The sequence below is a fragment of the Prionailurus bengalensis genome, chromosome B2, assembly GCF_016509475.1.
Source record: "Prionailurus bengalensis isolate Pbe53 chromosome B2, Fcat_Pben_1.1_paternal_pri, whole genome shotgun sequence".
NCBI lineage: Eukaryota > Metazoa > Chordata > Mammalia > Carnivora > Felidae > Prionailurus > Prionailurus bengalensis.
This window is the reverse complement of record NC_057349.1, coordinates 5208472-5225593: the sequence shown is the minus strand read 5'-3', so window position 1 is coordinate 5225593 and position 17122 is coordinate 5208472. Positions and strand designations below refer to the sequence as shown.

The following is a 17122-nucleotide window of genomic DNA, read 5'->3' as shown; positions in this document are numbered from 1 at the left end:
CAAAAGGCATTGCCCTTTGTCCTCTCACTTGGCCTTCCACAATACCCTCAGAGTACCCTCTCACTGCACCAACAAATCCAATTTAGACCACAGGCTTGTTCCCAGAGATCTTTATTATACATGGGCTTAGCCCAGAATGTTAGAGTTTAATCTTCTAACTCGAGTGCCATTACAATGAATGCCTATTTTGATATATATATATTCATACACACACATTGTATACATATATATATTTATATATAATTATATTATTATATATTTATTATTGTAATATATATAATGAATTTAGAATCTATTTTGGCACTACATGAAAAAGTCTGCCTCCCTAGGACATTAATGTTAGGCCACTGTCTCTCACTTCTCTTCGGGATTTAATGGGCATTTATTGAGCTCCTGCATGTATACATGCCAGAGACTACAAGAACTATTAAGGGTAAAATTAGGTATCCTTAGTATAGCTTTTCTGGCTTCATTTGCTCTTGTTACATGCTGTTGGCTGAGACATTTGTCTTAGCACAAACTGTACAGGAAAGGCAGAATTATCCTGTTTTGAAGGTGGGAGAAACTGAGGTCTAGCAAGCTTCAAGTACATTCCACAACAGTGGCAAAGATGGTATTTAGCCTACTGAAGTAAACACAAGAATCTGAGTTGGAATTTCCCCCAAGGAAAGTAAGGTACTCAGATATACCATGCTGGGAAATTTGAAATCCAAAGTAAAAAAAAAAAAAAAAAAAAAAAAATCCAAGATATTGCAGATTAGTAGTTCCTTTTTCTTTTTCTTAAAATTTTTTAACGTTTTATTTATTTTTGAGAGAGACAGTGACAGAGTGTGAGCCGCGGAGGGGCAGAGAGAGAGGGAGTCACAGAATCTGAAGCAGGCTCCAGGCTCCAAGCTGTCAGCACAGAGCCCAATGCGGGCTTGAACTCATGAACTGTGAGATCATGACCTAAGCCGAAGTCGGACGCTTAACCAACGGAGCCACCCAGGTGCTCCATCTTTTCCTTTTTTTCTTAATGAGCAGGCCATTCTTGGCAATTTTATTTACTTTTATAGTTTTATTTTTTTAATTTACACCCAAGTTATTTAGTATACAGTGCAATAATGATTTCAGTAAATTAGTAGGGTCTTAATTCTTGGGAAAGCTGACTAAAATTGGTCTAATTGTTCCTATTCCCATCACATAAAACTTCTCCGATTCTGTCACTATGAACAGCAAATGGAAGGTATTTCACTTGAATGCTCAGTCATGTAAAGGGATTGGAGTTCCTTTCAAGGTTTTCAAACAATCTGATAACTCTTTATTTATTTTGAGAGAGAGGGTGTGTAGGTGATGGGCAGAGAGAGAAAGAATCCCAAGCAGGCTCTGCACTGTCATCACAGAACCCGATGTGGGGCTCGATTTCACAAACCATGAGATCATGACCTGAGCCGAAATCAAGAGTAGGATGCTTAACTGACAGAGCCAACCAGGAACCCCAGTGAATAAGCATTTTATGCCCCAAACATCCTTTTCCTATAAAAATGAACTACTGCCTCCGTAATGTATGCTACAATATTAGCATTTTCATTCTAAATGACTAAATAAGTAACATATAAAACTCCTTTCCATCGTCACTACAAAGAGAATATCATGCATAAATTCAGTTTGTCTTTTATCAGGTGGTTTGGTTGTTAATTTTGATACCCCTGCTGAAAATGAGGCTCTGTGACTTCTCATTCTAATCATCCCCACTGGCTTTCCTTTTTTTATACTGAGGACATCAACGTGTGCTTGGTAGTTCTTGGTGGGAGAAGCTTCACAGAAGCTGTTTTCTTTCTCAGAGAGGTGAGTAGCAGCAGTCAGAAACAGGAAGAGTCAAAAATAGGAAGCAGGTAAAAACTTCAATCCCATCGTGGACACAAAAGCATACTAAAACTATAAACAAGTATAATTCTTTATTTAAAGTACACTTCTCTTAAAAGTGTTTTTTAAAGCACAGTTAAAAGTGCTCCTTATCCCTCTCCTGTAAAATAATTCAATTTTATAAGTAAAACTAAAAACCGATTTCTCTTTACACATTCATTTTTCTCTTAGAAAAGATATCCGATGCAGCTGTAAAACGGACTTTAATCATTATCAGGTCTAACTTTGCCTCTGTTGGCAACACAAATGGCGACGTTGACAAACATGAATTTTAAAAAGTTGCGAAATTTCAAGTCCTAAGGTTTCACTTAGAGCTTAGCAAATATGTACTGTTAGCTGACGAAAACAAAGTCTATGGTGGGATACCTATCATCTACTTAAACGTACATAATCATGGCTTTTTCATTTACAATTACCTGAATTTCTAAAACATAATGAAAAGATCTAACCCCCCAAACTCAATAACCTCTTATTTTTATTTTTAAAGATTTACTTAAAATATAAACTCTCTGGTGCCTGATCTTAAAAATCAACAAATTACAAAGGCTAGCCCAGATAGAGACGTGGCCCTGCTTGAGAACCAGCTGGTAACTCTGAGCACTATGAAAAGCTCCAACGGTCCTGGTGGCCTTTTATGAAGAAGTCTCATATTCTGAACACCGGGTAAGCTTTAATGTAAATAAACATCAATATTTACTTCTGAAATATGAGGACACAGTCCACAAAATAAAATCACAGTAGTGTTTTCTTCTGTTACAGCGATCTAGTACATTAATTCCTCCCTATTAAGCCTACCTTTCCAGACAGATAAAATTACATTTGGAAAAACCCAGAATGAAATTACTCATAAGATGCAAAACTCTTATTTGAAAGGCATTTCACAATATCACATCTAAGTTGCACAGAAGACCCCAGTGATCACTAGGAAATCTACCACAATCCAGTTTTTCCAACCCAAGGAGGTCCAAACTTTGGGGAACAATATGACCACTTTCTGCTGCTGTTCTGAAAAATATTCGATCAAAACGAAGCTTGCAAGTTGCAGATATTCCAAGATTAGAGTTCATCTGTGTGTCCCACGTATACTGGCAATGCTTAGGTTTGCCCAAAAACTCCCAGACATCCAAAATGTTGCCGGGTAAACCACCACATTTGGTAACCTGAAAAGAAAAAGACAATTCTTTAAGTTTCAGTCCTTCTTCTCCTAAATTAAAAAGTTTTTTCTATGTCTAAGACCAACATTTCAAATCAGAATGTCATAAATTAATGCAATGCAAGACTAGATATAAATATATTCTAAAAAATATTTTGCTGTACAGTAATAAGTAGGTAATATAAAAATAATCAAGATAGCCTGAGAGATCTGAAATTTGCCCCTTCTCTTCTGTCATAGATTCCTAACTTCGGATATCAGACAAAACTTAGAAGGTTGCAAGCCCATAGCCTCGGTTATTGCTATTTATTTTTTTAAAAATGAACACAAGTAAAAAGTAGGCAAAACTGTTACTCTAGTGTATAAATTTAGACATATCCCATTTATATGATCCAATAATGTGAGCTGCCTTCACAGTGTCATTTGAAATTTACTATCAATTCTTCCTTCTATTCACACTCCAGGATTTAAAGATTTTGCATTGTGGTAAATAAAATAACAGGCATACTTCCTCTTGTTGCACTCCACCTTACTGCACTTCACAGATACTGTTTTACAAACAGCAGGTGTGTGTGGCCACTTCGCAGGCAGCGAGTCTATCAGCGCCATGTTCCCTAACAGCATTTGCTTACGGTGCGTCTGTGTGTCAGGTTTGGTGATCTTTACATTTCAAACTTTGTTATTATACATGTGTGATCGGGATCTTTGCTGTTACCGTTAATTGTTTGGGGATGCCATGAACCATGCCCATAGAAGACGGTGAACTTGGGGCGCCTGGGTGGCTCAGTCGGTTAAGCATCCGACTTCAGCTCAGATCATGATCTCACGGTCCGTGAGTTCGAGCCCCGCATCGGGCTCTGTGCTGACAGCTCAGAGCCTGGAGCCTGTTTCAGATTCTGTCTCCTTCTCTCTCTGACCCTCCCCCATTCATGCTCTGTCTCTCCCTGTCTCAAAAATAAATAAACATTAAAAAAAAATTTTTTTTAAAGAAGACGGTGAACTTAATATTTGTTGTGTGTGTTCTCCCTGCTCCACATAACCTCTTCTCTCTCCTCAGGTCTCCCTTTCCCCTGAGACACAATACTGAAATGAGGCTGTTTGATCAACCTACAATGGTCGCTAAGTGTCCAAGTGAAAAGAAGAGCCATTTGTCTCTCACTATAAATCAGAAGCTAGAAATGATTAAGCTCAGTGAGGAAGGCATATGTAAAGCTGAGACAGACCAAACACTAGGCCCCTTAGCCAAATTGTGAATACAAGGGAAAAGTGCTTGGAAGAAGTTAAAAGTCCTACTCCAGATAACACAGGAATAACAAGTAAAACAGCCTTATTGCTGACGTGGAGAAAGCTTGAGTGGTCTGGATAGATCAGTCACAATATTCCCTTAAGCCAAAGCCTCATCCAGAGCAAGGCCATGAAGGCTGAGTGAGGTAAGGAAGCTGCAAAAGTTTAAAGCTAGCAGAGGTTGGCTCGTAAAGGTTAAGGAAAGACATGGTATCCATAAAAGTGCCAGGGGAGGCAGCAAGTGCCGAGGCAGAAGCCGCAGCGAGTTCTCCAGAAGATCCAGCTAGGAGAATTAATGAAGGTGGCTACGATAAACAACAGATCTTCAACATAGACAAAACAGCCTTCTACTGGAAGATGCCATCTAAGACTTCTACAGCTAGAGAGAAGTCAGGGCCTGGCTTCAGAGCTTCAAAGGACAGGCTGACTTTCTTGTTGGGGGCCAATGCAGCAGCTGACTTGAAGTTGAAGTCTATGTTTATTTATCATTCCAAAAATCCTAGGGCCCTTAAGAATTATGCCAAATCTGTATGGAATTGTTGAGACACTATAATGTACACCTGACACTATATAACACTGTATGTTAACTATACTGGAATTAAAAACTTAATTAAAAAAGGATGAGGCTAAATCTACTCTTCCTGTGTCCTACAAATGGAACAAAGTCTGGATGACAGCACATCTGTTTACAACATGGTTTACTCATTGCTGAAACCTACTGCTCAGGAAAAAAATCCTTTCAAAATGTTACTGCTCGTTGACAATGCACCTGGTCACCCAAGAGCTGGTGGAGATTGACAGGAAGATAAATGTTTTCACGCCTGCTGACACAACCTCCATTCTACAACCCACAGGTTAAGGAGTCATTTCCACTTTTGTCTTATTATTTAAGAAGTACGTTTCATAAGACTATAGCAGCCATATACAGTGATTCCTCTGATGATCTGGGCAAAATCAATTGAAAACTTTCTGGAAGATTTTCCTATGATTCACGGGAAAAAGTCAAAATGTCAACATGAACAGGAAGGACTTTGGAACAGTTGATTCCAACCCTCACGGGTGACTCGGAGTTGAGGTTTTCAAGACTTCTGTGGAGAAATTAAGGCAGATGTGGTGGAAACAGCAGAACTAGAGTTAGAGTGGAGCCTGAATAAGGGATGGTATTGCTGCAGTCTCAGGACCAAACCTTAACGGATGAGGAGGTGCTTCTTACGGAGGAGCAAAGTGGTTTCTTGAGATGGAATCTACTCGCGGTGAAAACTGTTGAGATGACAACCAAGTACTCAGGATATTATATAAATTTAGTTGATAAAGCAGTGGCCGGCTTTAAGAGGAATGACTCCAATTTTGAAAGGTCTATTGTGGGTAAAATGCTATCAAAAGGCACAGCAATGGTACAGAGAAATTGTGAAAGGAAGAGCCCGTCAAGGCAGCAAACTTCATTGTCTTATTCAAAGAAATAGCTACAGCCATCCCAACCTTAAGCAACCACCACCCTGGTCAGCCAGCAGCCACCGACATCAGAGCAAGACCCTCCACCAGCACAAAGATTATGACTGGTTGAAAATTCAGGTGATGGTTAGCATCTTTTACCAATAAAATAATTTTAATTAAGGTATGTACATTGCTTTCGAATGTACATACCTTTTTAACAAGTACATTTCTTTTTAATAAAGACTACAGCAGTATAAACATAATTTTTGTACACACAGTGGGAAACTAAAATTCATTTGACTTGCTTTGTTACGATATCCAGCTTAATGTGGGGGTCTGGATCTGAACCTGCACCTCCGAGGTAGGCCTGCATACGTGCAATTTCCCATTTTAATGTGTACAGTTCCACGGCACTAAGTACATCGCCATAATTGTGCAACCATCACCACCATCCAGCTCCAGAACCTTTTCATTTTCCCAAACTGAAACTCCATACCCATTAAATCCTAACTACCCATTCCATCCTCCCCCAGTCCCTGGCAACCACCATCCTACTTTCTGTATGAATTTGACTACTTTATATTTTCATAGGAGAAAATATAAAATGTGTCCTCTTTGTAACTGGCTTACCTCACCTAGCATAATGTCCAGGACTCATCCATCCCACAGCATGTGTGTCTCCTTCCCTTTTAGGGCTTAACGATGTTCTGCTGTAGGCATGTACATTTTGTTTACCCACTCATCTGTCAATGGTCACTTAGGTGCTAGCTACAGTGAATGATGCTGCAATAGGGGTGCCTGGGTGGCTCAGCTGGTTAGACAGCTGACTTGATTTCAGCTCACGTCATCATCTCACGCTTCGTGGGTACCAGCCCCATGTCAGGCACTGCGCTGACAGCACGGAGCCTGCTTGGGATTTTCTCTCTCCCTCTCTCTGCCCCTTCCCAGCTCGTGCTTGCTCTCTCTAAATAAATAAATAAACTTAAAAAAAAAAGTAATGCTACTATCAACACAGGTGTACAAATATCCCTTCGAGACCCTGCTTTTACTTGTTTGGGTATATACCCAGAAATGGGATTGTTGGACCACATGAAAAGGGTTTTAATTTTTGGAGGAATTAACACACCACTTTCCATGGCAGCTCTACCATTTTATCCCCATCGCAAGGGTTCCAATCCAAACCCTCGCCAATATGTTATTCTCTGGTTTTCTGATAATACTCATATCAGCAGACGTCAAGTAATACCTCGTGATGGCTTTGATTCACATTTCTCCAATGATCAGTGACGCTGAGCATCTTCTCTTGTGCTCACTGGCCATTTGTAGATTTTCTTTGAAAAAATGTCTATTTAGGTCTTTTGCTCATTTTTAATCCAGGTTGTTTCTTTATTGCAGAAATTCTTTATATAATATCAATATTAATTATGTTGATATTACTCACTTGCCAGACACATGATTTGCAAAACATTTTTCCCATTCCATGGGCTGCCTTTTCAATCTGTGTGTCCTTTGATGCAGAAAAGTTTTTAATTTTGATGAAGGCCATCTTTTTTTTGTGGTCTATGCTTTTGGTGTCACATCCAAGAGGTCGTTGCCAAATCCAGTATCACAAGGCTTTTCCCCTTTGTTTTCTTCTAAAGGTTTTATAGTTTTAGCTCTTGTAGGTCACTGATCCATTTTGAACACATTTTGTATAGGGTATAAAGTAAGGATCCAAGTGTTTTTTTTGCATGTGGATTTCCAGTTTTCCCAACACTTGTTGAAAAGCAGGATTTTTCTTTTAACCCGATCAACCAGGTATCACAAAATAGCTACCATGAAGTCACTGATTTGCAAATAGTCCAATAGACCATCTGATTTTCTTTTATAATCTGTGTACAAGGACACAAAATCACAAAGAGAAGTAGAGCACCACCTTCTTTATTTAGGGTATTGCCCTCACTTTGGAAGTAAGTCCTGACATGGTTTCATTGCTCGTTTCACTTCCTCCACTCCTGGAGCGTTCAGCAGTGAAATGAACACTTCTAATCTGATGTGCGTTCAGCCAGAGTTGGGGGAAAAGGCAAGGCCGGCTTACCATTTAATATGATCTAAGTCTACAGAGGCCCTGAAAAATCCCAATGTGTCTCAACTGAACTAAAGGAAAGGACAGCGTTTCAGACCTAGGCACGGTTGCACCAGGAAAAGGGAGTAAAAAAAAAAAAAAAGTTGAAAAAAGAAAACCGGAAGAGAAGTAGGGACAACTGTGATGGTCAAATCTTTCTGTGCTTCTCATCTTGCAGCTAGAGACACAGCAGATACACTGGATCTTTTCTAAACTTTGATTTATTATTTTCTCTATACCCCTCTTTTTAATCAACATGTATTGCTTTGTGTTGTCTGTTTCAAGTGCAGTATTTGTGTTTTTCCCAATAATCTAAGGGCTCCTCCTGCTTCTGCAACGCTAGGCTCACAGCACAGGCTAAGTGAGTATTTACTGAATTGCACCTAGAAGACCGCTTACACATTTTAACAGCTTTGGTCAGAAGAAACCCAAATTAGTCTCCACAGCAGTAGCGCCCAGAAGCACAGAACATACTTTGTCACTCACTTCGTGATCCCTTAAATTTGTATCTCCTGCAAATATAACTGTAGCTGACGCTGGAACTTCTTGCATTTTCTTTAAAACCATTTTTAACTGATTCATTCGTTCCTTAGCATGCCCTCTGGTGCTCTCCAAGTGAGAAGTCATAAGGCAAAGTTCGTTTCCTGACACACTTGCCTGCAACAGGATAAATATAGTTGTTAAAATTACTCACCAACCACTAATGCAGAAATTTGAGAACAGAATCAGCCAAGTACTCGGCTCATTAGTATGTATTTGCTAAGGCAAAACTATATAATCAGCATTGTGCTCATCTTTCTAGGTCAAGGTATAAAGTGCTAATCCTGCTCCCGAAGACTACTTAGCAAACAGCCACTAGTACTTCCAGACCTACCTCAAATGTCACCTCCCCTGTGATCCTTCCTCAGCATCCCCAGACAGTGGCTCCCTCCTCTATACTCCTATTGCATACTCGAAAGACTGTTTTTAAAGTTCCCTAGGCTGAATTACAGCACAGTGATTTCTCTCCTACAAAGTCATGAGTCATCTGAGAGCAAAGATGGTTCTTTTATTTTCTGCTATTATCAACAGCCTGGCACATAGGCACTCGAAAAAGATCAGTTAAATGAATGAATGAAAATCATTTACTACTTAGATACCGACAATGCAGGATCTGTCATTATTCACACTAAGTGCCCGCAGAATCAAGTCCAAATTCTTTCATACTGGGTATTCGTGACCTTCTGTAATCTGGATCCAACCTACTTTACCAATCTCTTGTCACACGACCCCTTTGCATGCCGTCTACACCCAACTGAATACAATGCTTATGTATACTCCTGTATGTTCTTTCTCATATAGATCTACGTCCAACTGAATACAAGGCTCATCTTCGCTCCTGTATGTTCTTTCTCACATAGACCTATGTACGCACACACATCCTGCAATGTGCAATTTGCAAAAGTTTGCTCACGGTGGTTCTGCCACCTGGACTGTTCTTAACGCCTACCTCTGACCTATTTTTCAGGGCCCAATTCAAATACAACTTCCTTCATGAAACTTTCACTGAACAACCTAGCTGATCTCATCACACACACACAAAAATGTTGTCACTATATATGGGGACAGCTGTTAGCTGGATTTACTGCGGTGATCATTTTACAACATATACAAATATCGAATCGTTATGTCGTACACCTGGAAGTGTATACTGTTGCGTCAATTATATCTCAATGAAAAAACAAAAAACGATCTAGCTTAAGGTTATCTCTAAACTCCCATGGTCAGCATTATATTTCCTCCAGTGGCATTTATGCTTTTCCTTTATTTTAGTTACTATACAACACAATCTCTCTCTTGCTAATCTATAAATGCTACAAGAGCAAGATCTTTGGATTCATTCTTGTAAGGCTTACAGAGTATGGTACACTATCATGTAGAATGCAATTAGGAAAAAAAAGAACCACTTTAGGAAGCAAATGTGAAATGTTAGTAAATTCTTTTTTCTAAATATTTATACTATGTTTATTCCATTTTTCTTTCTTTTTTTTTTTAACATAGGCTCCCCGCCTAACACGGGGCTCGAACTTATAACCCCAAGATCAAGAGTTGCGTGCTCTACCTGGCTCTACCCAGACAAGCAGCCCTAAATTCTTAAATATTCTTTGGAAAACATCCAATGGATCAGGGTTTTATATTCACAAATTTGTATTTGTAATTTATGTAAAAACTTAGTTTACAGTGTTAAGACTATTTAAAAGAATTTAGAAAAGAAAATTTTCTATAAAGGCAGATTATTTTTTTCAAAAAAAGATACCACAGTGGAACTGTAAGAAACCACTCAGTTAAAAAAAAAAAAAAAAAAAAAAGTCAATTTTTAAAAATTACTTACATACACACACAAAAGGTTTCTCATCATTTTTGTATTTGGAAAAGGGATAATCTCTTGGCTTTTAAATTTCACTCTCGATTTCTTCAACATTATAGCTGTGAAATATCCTTCTTCATGACCTTCAAATGTTTGTGGAAAAGAATTTAGGCTGAGAAGTCAAGAATATCCCAAGTTTATCCCAAGTTCTCCTGCTGAAGATTTTATAACAAGTAAGTACAGATATTTAAATGGGTATGAATCTTCAAAGTAAACTATTATTTCAACACAGCTGAAGACGGCCAATCGAGTCCCTATGTTTACCTGCCCCTTCCCAAAATGTAGCTTGATGTATGGAAGAAATATAAAAATGAAAATGAATTCACATAAGTGCCCAAAATAGTCAATGATGCTGGGGGCACCTGGGTGGCTCAGTTGGTTAAGCCTCCGACTTCAGCTCAGGTCATGATCTTGTGGTTCATGAGTTCAAGCCCCGTGTCGGGCTCTGTGCTGACAGCTCAGACCCTGGAGCCTGCTTCGGATTCTGGGTCTCCCTCTCTCTCGGCCCCTCCCCTCCTTGCACAAGTGCTCTCTCTCTCTCTCTCTCTCAAAATTAAATAAACATTAAAAAGAAATTTTAAAAATAGTTAATGATGCCAGTATCAAATAAAAAATTGAGCAATTTCTGAAAAAGTAGATGAAACTTACACTGAGGCAAACTGACATGGATTTACTTCTTACTCTGGAAGCACCAGAAAAATGATAAATGAATAAGAAATTTAGAAAGGTATAAAGTTGTGAGAAGAGAAGTGAAGTAGAGGGGCAGTGAATAAAAGCTTCCAACTGTTTTTCAGAAAACAGAGTAGCTGAAGAAGCGAGAAGTGGTTTATCTAAACAGAGAAAAACCAGGAAAAGTGGAAAGGGAGAGAAGGGAGGAAGAAAAGGGGGGAGAAGGTCAACAACAGCCACATGGACTAGAAACCTGGCAAGCAAGGGGGCAAGCTGGTAGGGGAAAGGGAGGGGGAGGGGGAGAGGGAAGAGAAAAAGGGACAGAGGAGGAAGGGAAGAAGAGGAAGAGGAAAAGAATTTACCAGAACTGAATTTACCAGAATCCTCCAGTTTGAAAGTTCCTACCACGTGTTCAGCACAATATATCAAAAACAGACTAATAAAACGAGGAAGAAAACCAAGAAGGAGGAAAGCATGGGATTCCGAAAACAAGAAATCCAAAACAAAAGAAAGTCAAAAAGAATCCCGAAGAGAATGCAGGAAAGTTGTCCCACGAAGACAGAGAGAAAGACAAACACAGAGACTGAGAGAGAACCCTCTGCTTAGCAATCGTGAATTTAGTAATAAATCAAAATTACAATTACATACTATGTAAAAACGAAAGTCAAAGAAAACACACGATTTAGCCAAATATCATGGAATGTAGCCGGTTTGGTATACTAAATGTACTCATTAAGAACAAAATAGATGGAAAATCAAAAACTATTCAGGGCAAAAAAGCTAGGAAAAAAACAAAAATCAATTAAAAGGAATAGAGTTTTTGAAAAGGCAATTATCACACTTCAATTTAATAAATTTATTTTACCAAAAAACTACTCAAGGTCTCAAATTTTTGCAATTTCTATTTCCCTGAAAAACCATCCATTTCAACCACCACTTTTCACATATATTAAGATGTATAACATATCCTCCTACAGTTTTCCTAGTACCCTGCATCTGGCTTACTTTTCTCAAACTTACTTTTGCTTTTTCCTGTGTGTGCTCCTATGGGCTAACTTTTGATTTACCTCTTTCACTGACTGTTTTCCAGAGACAAAGACAGTAAGACGAAAAGTGTTACCTGTAATCATCTCATAACTACTTGCTCTCTTCTTTAGGTAGCTACAATACGGGGGGATGACTTCCTGGAGAAATATCACATCCGGGCTATACCTAATTCAAAACAGCAATTTATGATAAATACCAGGTAAACTATTTCATGTGCTGCCGCTTAGATTAGCAAAATATCCTGCCCCCTAGGAGATCTAATATTCAATCTTTACACTGACCTTTGAGAACTATAAAATCAGAAAGATCTGTGCCATTTAACAAACACTGTAAACATCAAATTAAAAAAGAAAAGCATACATAACACTTTAAATTGAAAAGAAGTGGAATCATAAATAGAAATCAGTGTACTGAGAGCCTAATAATGGCCCATGAGATGCTTTAAAAGTTATTAATCCTCACCAGTTATTATCCACGATGAAGGAAACTGAACTGCAGAGAAGTTCAGCAGCTCACAAGTGATTATGTAAGGTCACAGAGCCAGTGTGTAGCAGATACAGTTGACCTTGGTAATTTTATTTTCACAGCAATAATTACATACAGGTTTAGAAAGGAAAACAGTACTAGAAGGCTGCTAACAAAAATCAGCATCCCCTCCCCTGCCCACCCACACCGATAGGCAATCACTCTCCGCTCTTTCAAATGTGTCTTCGGAGTTGGGTTTTGAACTCAGATCTGATGCCAACGCCCACAACTTTGACCTTTACCCTTTTTGTAGACGATAAAACACATGATCATGCTACCATTAAATCTAATAATACTTACAAAGTTAAATAGGAACACACTCCTCGAGCCCTCTCTTGCAGATTGTTTAGATCTAATCCATCAACATTCCAGGTAATGAAAGAGAACGTGCTGCCATCCTCTTGCTGAATACCTTCAGATGTGCTGGTTTTAGAACCAATGGAATCTGTTGTTTCTTCATTTGTTAGATCAACACTGGCAAGATCACAATGAAACACAACTTTGCAAATCATCTATATAAACTGATTAATTTGAAATTATTTTCTAACTATTTGTAGCCCTCATTTTACAGGTAAATAAATTTTAAGAGCCCTGAAAGTATCTGCCTATATAAGAGAAGAAGCCACACAACTGCGGAAAAAAGACTCTTATTGTTATCTAAATATTGTTCACTTACATAATTATAGCCAACTCAATATCCCTCAATGTCACCAAAATGACTTAAAAAAAATTTTTTTTAATGTTTATTTATTTTAAAAAAAAAATTTTTTTTTTTAACGTTTATTTATTTTTGGGACAGAGAGAGACAGAGCATGAACGGGGGAGGGGCAGAGAGAGAGGGAGACACAGAATTGGAAACAGGCTCCAGGCTCTGAGCCATCAGCCCAGAGCCTGATGCGGGGCTCGAACTCACGGACCGCGAGATCGTGACCTGGCTGAAGTCGGACGCTTAACCGACTGTGCCACCCAGGCGCCCCAATGTTTATTTATTTTTGAGAGAGCAAGAGACAGAGCGTGAGCAGGGGAGGGGCAAAGACAGAGGGAGACCCAGAATCCAAAACAGGCTCCAGGCTCTGAGCTGTCAGCACAGAGCCCGACGCGGGGCTCTAACTTATGGATGGCGAGATCATGACCTGAGCTGAAGTCAGATGCTTAACTAACTGAGCCAGTCAGGCACTCCTAAAATGATTTTTTACACTATGACCTGAAGTCAGACTGAGCAATATAAGATTTCCAAATGTGGGTTTATTTTACATCGTAAATGACACAGAGGAAACCTATGAAGTAAGATCTCTTTGTGAATAGCAGCTGCAAATGTGTTGTTACCCCCTCATTGGAAGGGGAGGTCCAACAGCTCTCCCCCTGAATCTTTGCCTTAGTGATTTGCTTGACCAACAGAATAGGATGGAAAGGATGTCCTGGGACTTCAGAGCCTTGGTCATAAGAAACTTTGCAGCTTTCACTCGAGCCTTTTGGAACGCTCTCTCGCAAGACACCACATGAGAAGTCTGAGACTACATGCTGGAGAGGCCAAACATATAAGCTCCAGTCCGCAGTCCTGAGAAACCATTTCACACCACCTCCACCAAGGCCCAGATATTTGAGTGGAGGCACAAACCATTATTAAAAGTTGATTGCTAAGCAGTTACATGCCATACATAAATTTCAGAAATAGGTTTTCATATTTATAACTTCAATAAATTTAATGTCAATATTTTAACTTTTTAATTAAAACTTTTTAGTGAGATATAATTGATATATAACATGATATTAATTGTTGCACAACATAATGATTCAGTATTTGTAACCACTGTAAAGTAACCACAATAAATCAAGTTAACATTAACGTATTTTTAAATAATTTCAGACTTTCAGTAAAACATTAGAAAGGGTAAAAAGAATTCTTTTCACCATTCACCCACACAAACGTTACCATTCACTTACTTAACATTTACCTGCTTTGCTTTTTATTGTGAAATGTTTGCATAAATACTTTGTATTTCCCAGAAACAAGGACAGGCTTACATATATACCCAAGCATTATTAAACGTCAGAAAATTATCATTGATACATTATTATATAATTTTAAGACCTATACAAATTTCGCCAATTGTGCTACCAAAATCCCAATTTATAATTCTGAGAGGGACTCCAAATGCCCTTCCGTTCCACCATTACTCATCCGGACTTCACATTTTTGAGGGACTATTTTAGGGAATCCACTTCCTCTGTTCTGCTTTCAAGATTTTATTTTTTTAATGTTTATTTATTTTATTTATTTTTAATATTTATTTTTGAGAGAGAGAGAAAGTGCACATGCAGGGGAGGGGCAGAGAGAGAATTCCAAGTAGAGCCCGACGTGGAGCTCAATCCCACTGGCCTCGAGATCATGACCTGAGCTGAAATTAGAGTCTGACACTTAACCAACTCAGCCACCCAGGAGCCCCTAAGATTTTATTTTTAAGTAATCTCTACACCCAACATGGGGGCTTGAACTTACAACCGCAAGATCAAGAATTGTGTGCTCTAGGGGTGCCGGGGTGGCAGAGTTAAGTGTCGAACTCTTGATTTTGACTCAGGTCATGAGCTCATGGTTTGTGAGTTCAAGCCCCACATGTGGCTCTGTGCTGACCACAGGGATCCTGCTAGGGGTTCTCTCTCTCCCTTTCTCTGCGCCCCCCCCCCCCACTTTCTCTCTCCCAGCATGGGGCTTGAACTCACCACCCTGAGATCAAGTGCCTCTGTTCCAATTTCTTTATTGGTTACAGTTTAGATTCTAAATGGCATAAATTAACTCAGGCTGGTTTGAGCACACCAGAGGAATTTAGAAGGAAACAGAAACATGCCACAGAGCCAGGTTCTGGAATGCAGCTGTCTCTAAGGAAGTTCAATCAAGGCTTTCTCTCCATCTGACTCAACTTCCCTCAGCCTCATTCTGCCTCTTGCAAACCAGCCTTCTCCTCTTTCCCGCACAAGTTCGAAGTTAGCAACGTTATGGTTCCAGCTCCACAGGAAGATTTAGACTGAACTCTCTTTATCCTAATCTTGAAATCCCAGGAGAGAAGATCTGGCTGGCCAGCTTGGTCTAGGTGAATACTACAACACGGGAGGCACAGCTCTGTCACTGTGGATGGGTGGACAATTCCCCCAGTAAGAAGCTAGGCAGATAGAGGAGCCTAATGAAATTATCACATCTGGAAACTGGTGCAGCCGAAAAGATTATCGGGAGAAATGTGTCTTCACTATGAAGTTAACTCTACCAGCTGCTCACATACCGGGGAGAACTTTATACATGTTTATGGAGAGCTTATTACATGCCAAATGTTGTATTAGACTTGGGAGATTAACAACGTATAAAACAGATATGGGCTTCACCAAATGGGTAGCCTAGTGGGAGATATAAAATATTAAGTAGCAATTAGAATGTGAACTTAGTTACTACGACCGGGATCCTGCAGGATGCTGTAAGATTACCTAAGAGGAAACGTTTCTTGGAGGTAAGACGGGCCTTACGGTAAATACTACTTAGCATGAAGAGAGTCCAAGAAAAGGTTCAGGGCAGAGGTCATAAATATCTTTACGAAGGTTGAAAAGAGAAAACGGCCCACTGGAGAAAACGGAAGTCTGATATGCCTGTTAAGTTTTTGTGGGGTCAGAAAGAGAGGGTGAGAGGAGACAAAACTGGAAGGATAGGCAGCGGTCAACCTGGAGGGATGCGTCAGGCATCTGGACGTGAAGGGCAGCAGGGCTGGAATTGGGGAGGCAAGCAGTGGAATTACAAGGCGGGTGTGCATTCCAAAAAACAACTACGTAGAGAAACCGCACCGGAAGCCAGGAGACTTCCAAGTTACCGTTCTTCAACAGAGGATTTTGCCTCATTCATTTATTTCGAACCTCTCACACAGTTCCTAGATCTCGAGTCAAAAAGGAAGCTTCGAAGTTTTCCTTCCCGGACTACATTACGTCGGGGTGACGCGTTCGCCCCGCGGCGGGGGCGCCATCTGCACCCCAACCACCTGCATGAGCCCCTCCGAGAGACCAGCCAGCCCCGCGCACACTCACCAGGACCCGGGCGCCGCCGGGGCGCATCTCCGCCCGCGGGCAGCTGCTCGAGCTCCCCCGGAGCGCCCGCCCACCGCCTCGGAGGGACCCGCCCGGCGCTCACTCACCAGGACCCGGGCCCTGCCGGGGTCTCAGGGCGGCTTTCCGAGGCGCTGTTCTCCACTGGCGGCTCGAAGTACGAGTTCAGCGCTCTCTGAAAAACAGACACAGCGGTGGGACCTGGGCGCTTCCCGGGCCGAGATATAGAGAGGGGAGAGAGGAGCGAAGCTTACTTCCATCTCCCAGTCGTTCTCGGCCAGGTAGCACTGAGCCACGGCGGAGTCGCACATCGCGACCGAGGCAAACTCCACACAGAGAAGCCGCCGCTTCTTCGCCTCGGGCTCGCCCTCTTCCCGGTCCGCCTCCAGCGTGACCTCCGAGCCGCTCGGCCCCTCCATCCGTTCGCCGCGGGCCGACGCCCGCCACTGCGCAGGCGCCTGCCGCCCCGGCGCACTCGCGTCACCCGCCCGGCGGGAAACGCGCTCCGCCCTCC

At 40.7% G+C, this 17122-nt stretch overlaps 1 protein-coding gene across 2 annotated transcripts; it reads right to left on the bottom strand.

Moving 5' to 3' along the window:
* Positions 1-1918: 1918 nt before the first annotated feature.
* On the bottom strand, positions 1919-17089 carry TDP2 (tyrosyl-DNA phosphodiesterase 2). 2 transcript variants are annotated; one of them, XM_043590697.1, is made up of 7 exons: positions 16863-17089; positions 16698-16783; positions 12829-13002; positions 12077-12168; positions 10252-10370; positions 8367-8537; positions 1919-3065 (listed from the first exon to the last, which is right to left on the bottom strand). In XM_043590697.1, exons 1-7 carry the CDS (start codon positions 17025-17027, stop codon positions 2784-2786), a joined length of 1089 nt encoding a protein of 362 aa, XP_043446632.1. In that variant the 5' UTR covers positions 17028-17089; the 3' UTR covers positions 1919-2783. The 2 variants fall into 2 exon arrangements, with proteins under 2 accessions (XP_043446632.1, XP_043446633.1); XM_043590698.1 differs by lacking the exons at positions 16698-16783; positions 16863-17089 and having other exon boundaries at positions 8355-8537; positions 12829-13261.
* Between the last annotated feature and the right edge of the window lie 33 nt (positions 17090-17122).

Excerpts from the sequence above, each read along its gene's own strand:
- TDP2 (XM_043590697.1), bottom strand. The coding sequence starts at position 17,027 with ATGGAGGGGCCGAGCGGCTCGGAGGTCACGCTGGAGGCGGACCGGGAA. Across the intron at positions 13,003-16,697 it reads CCGGCAGGGCCCGGGTCCTG|TGTTGATCTAACAAATGAAG; the intron begins GTGAGTGAGCGC and ends TGATCTTGCCAG. Across the intron at positions 10,371-12,076 it reads TAGTTATGAGATGATTACAG|GTCATGAAGAAGGATATTTC; the intron begins GTAACACTTTTC and ends AAACATTTGAAG.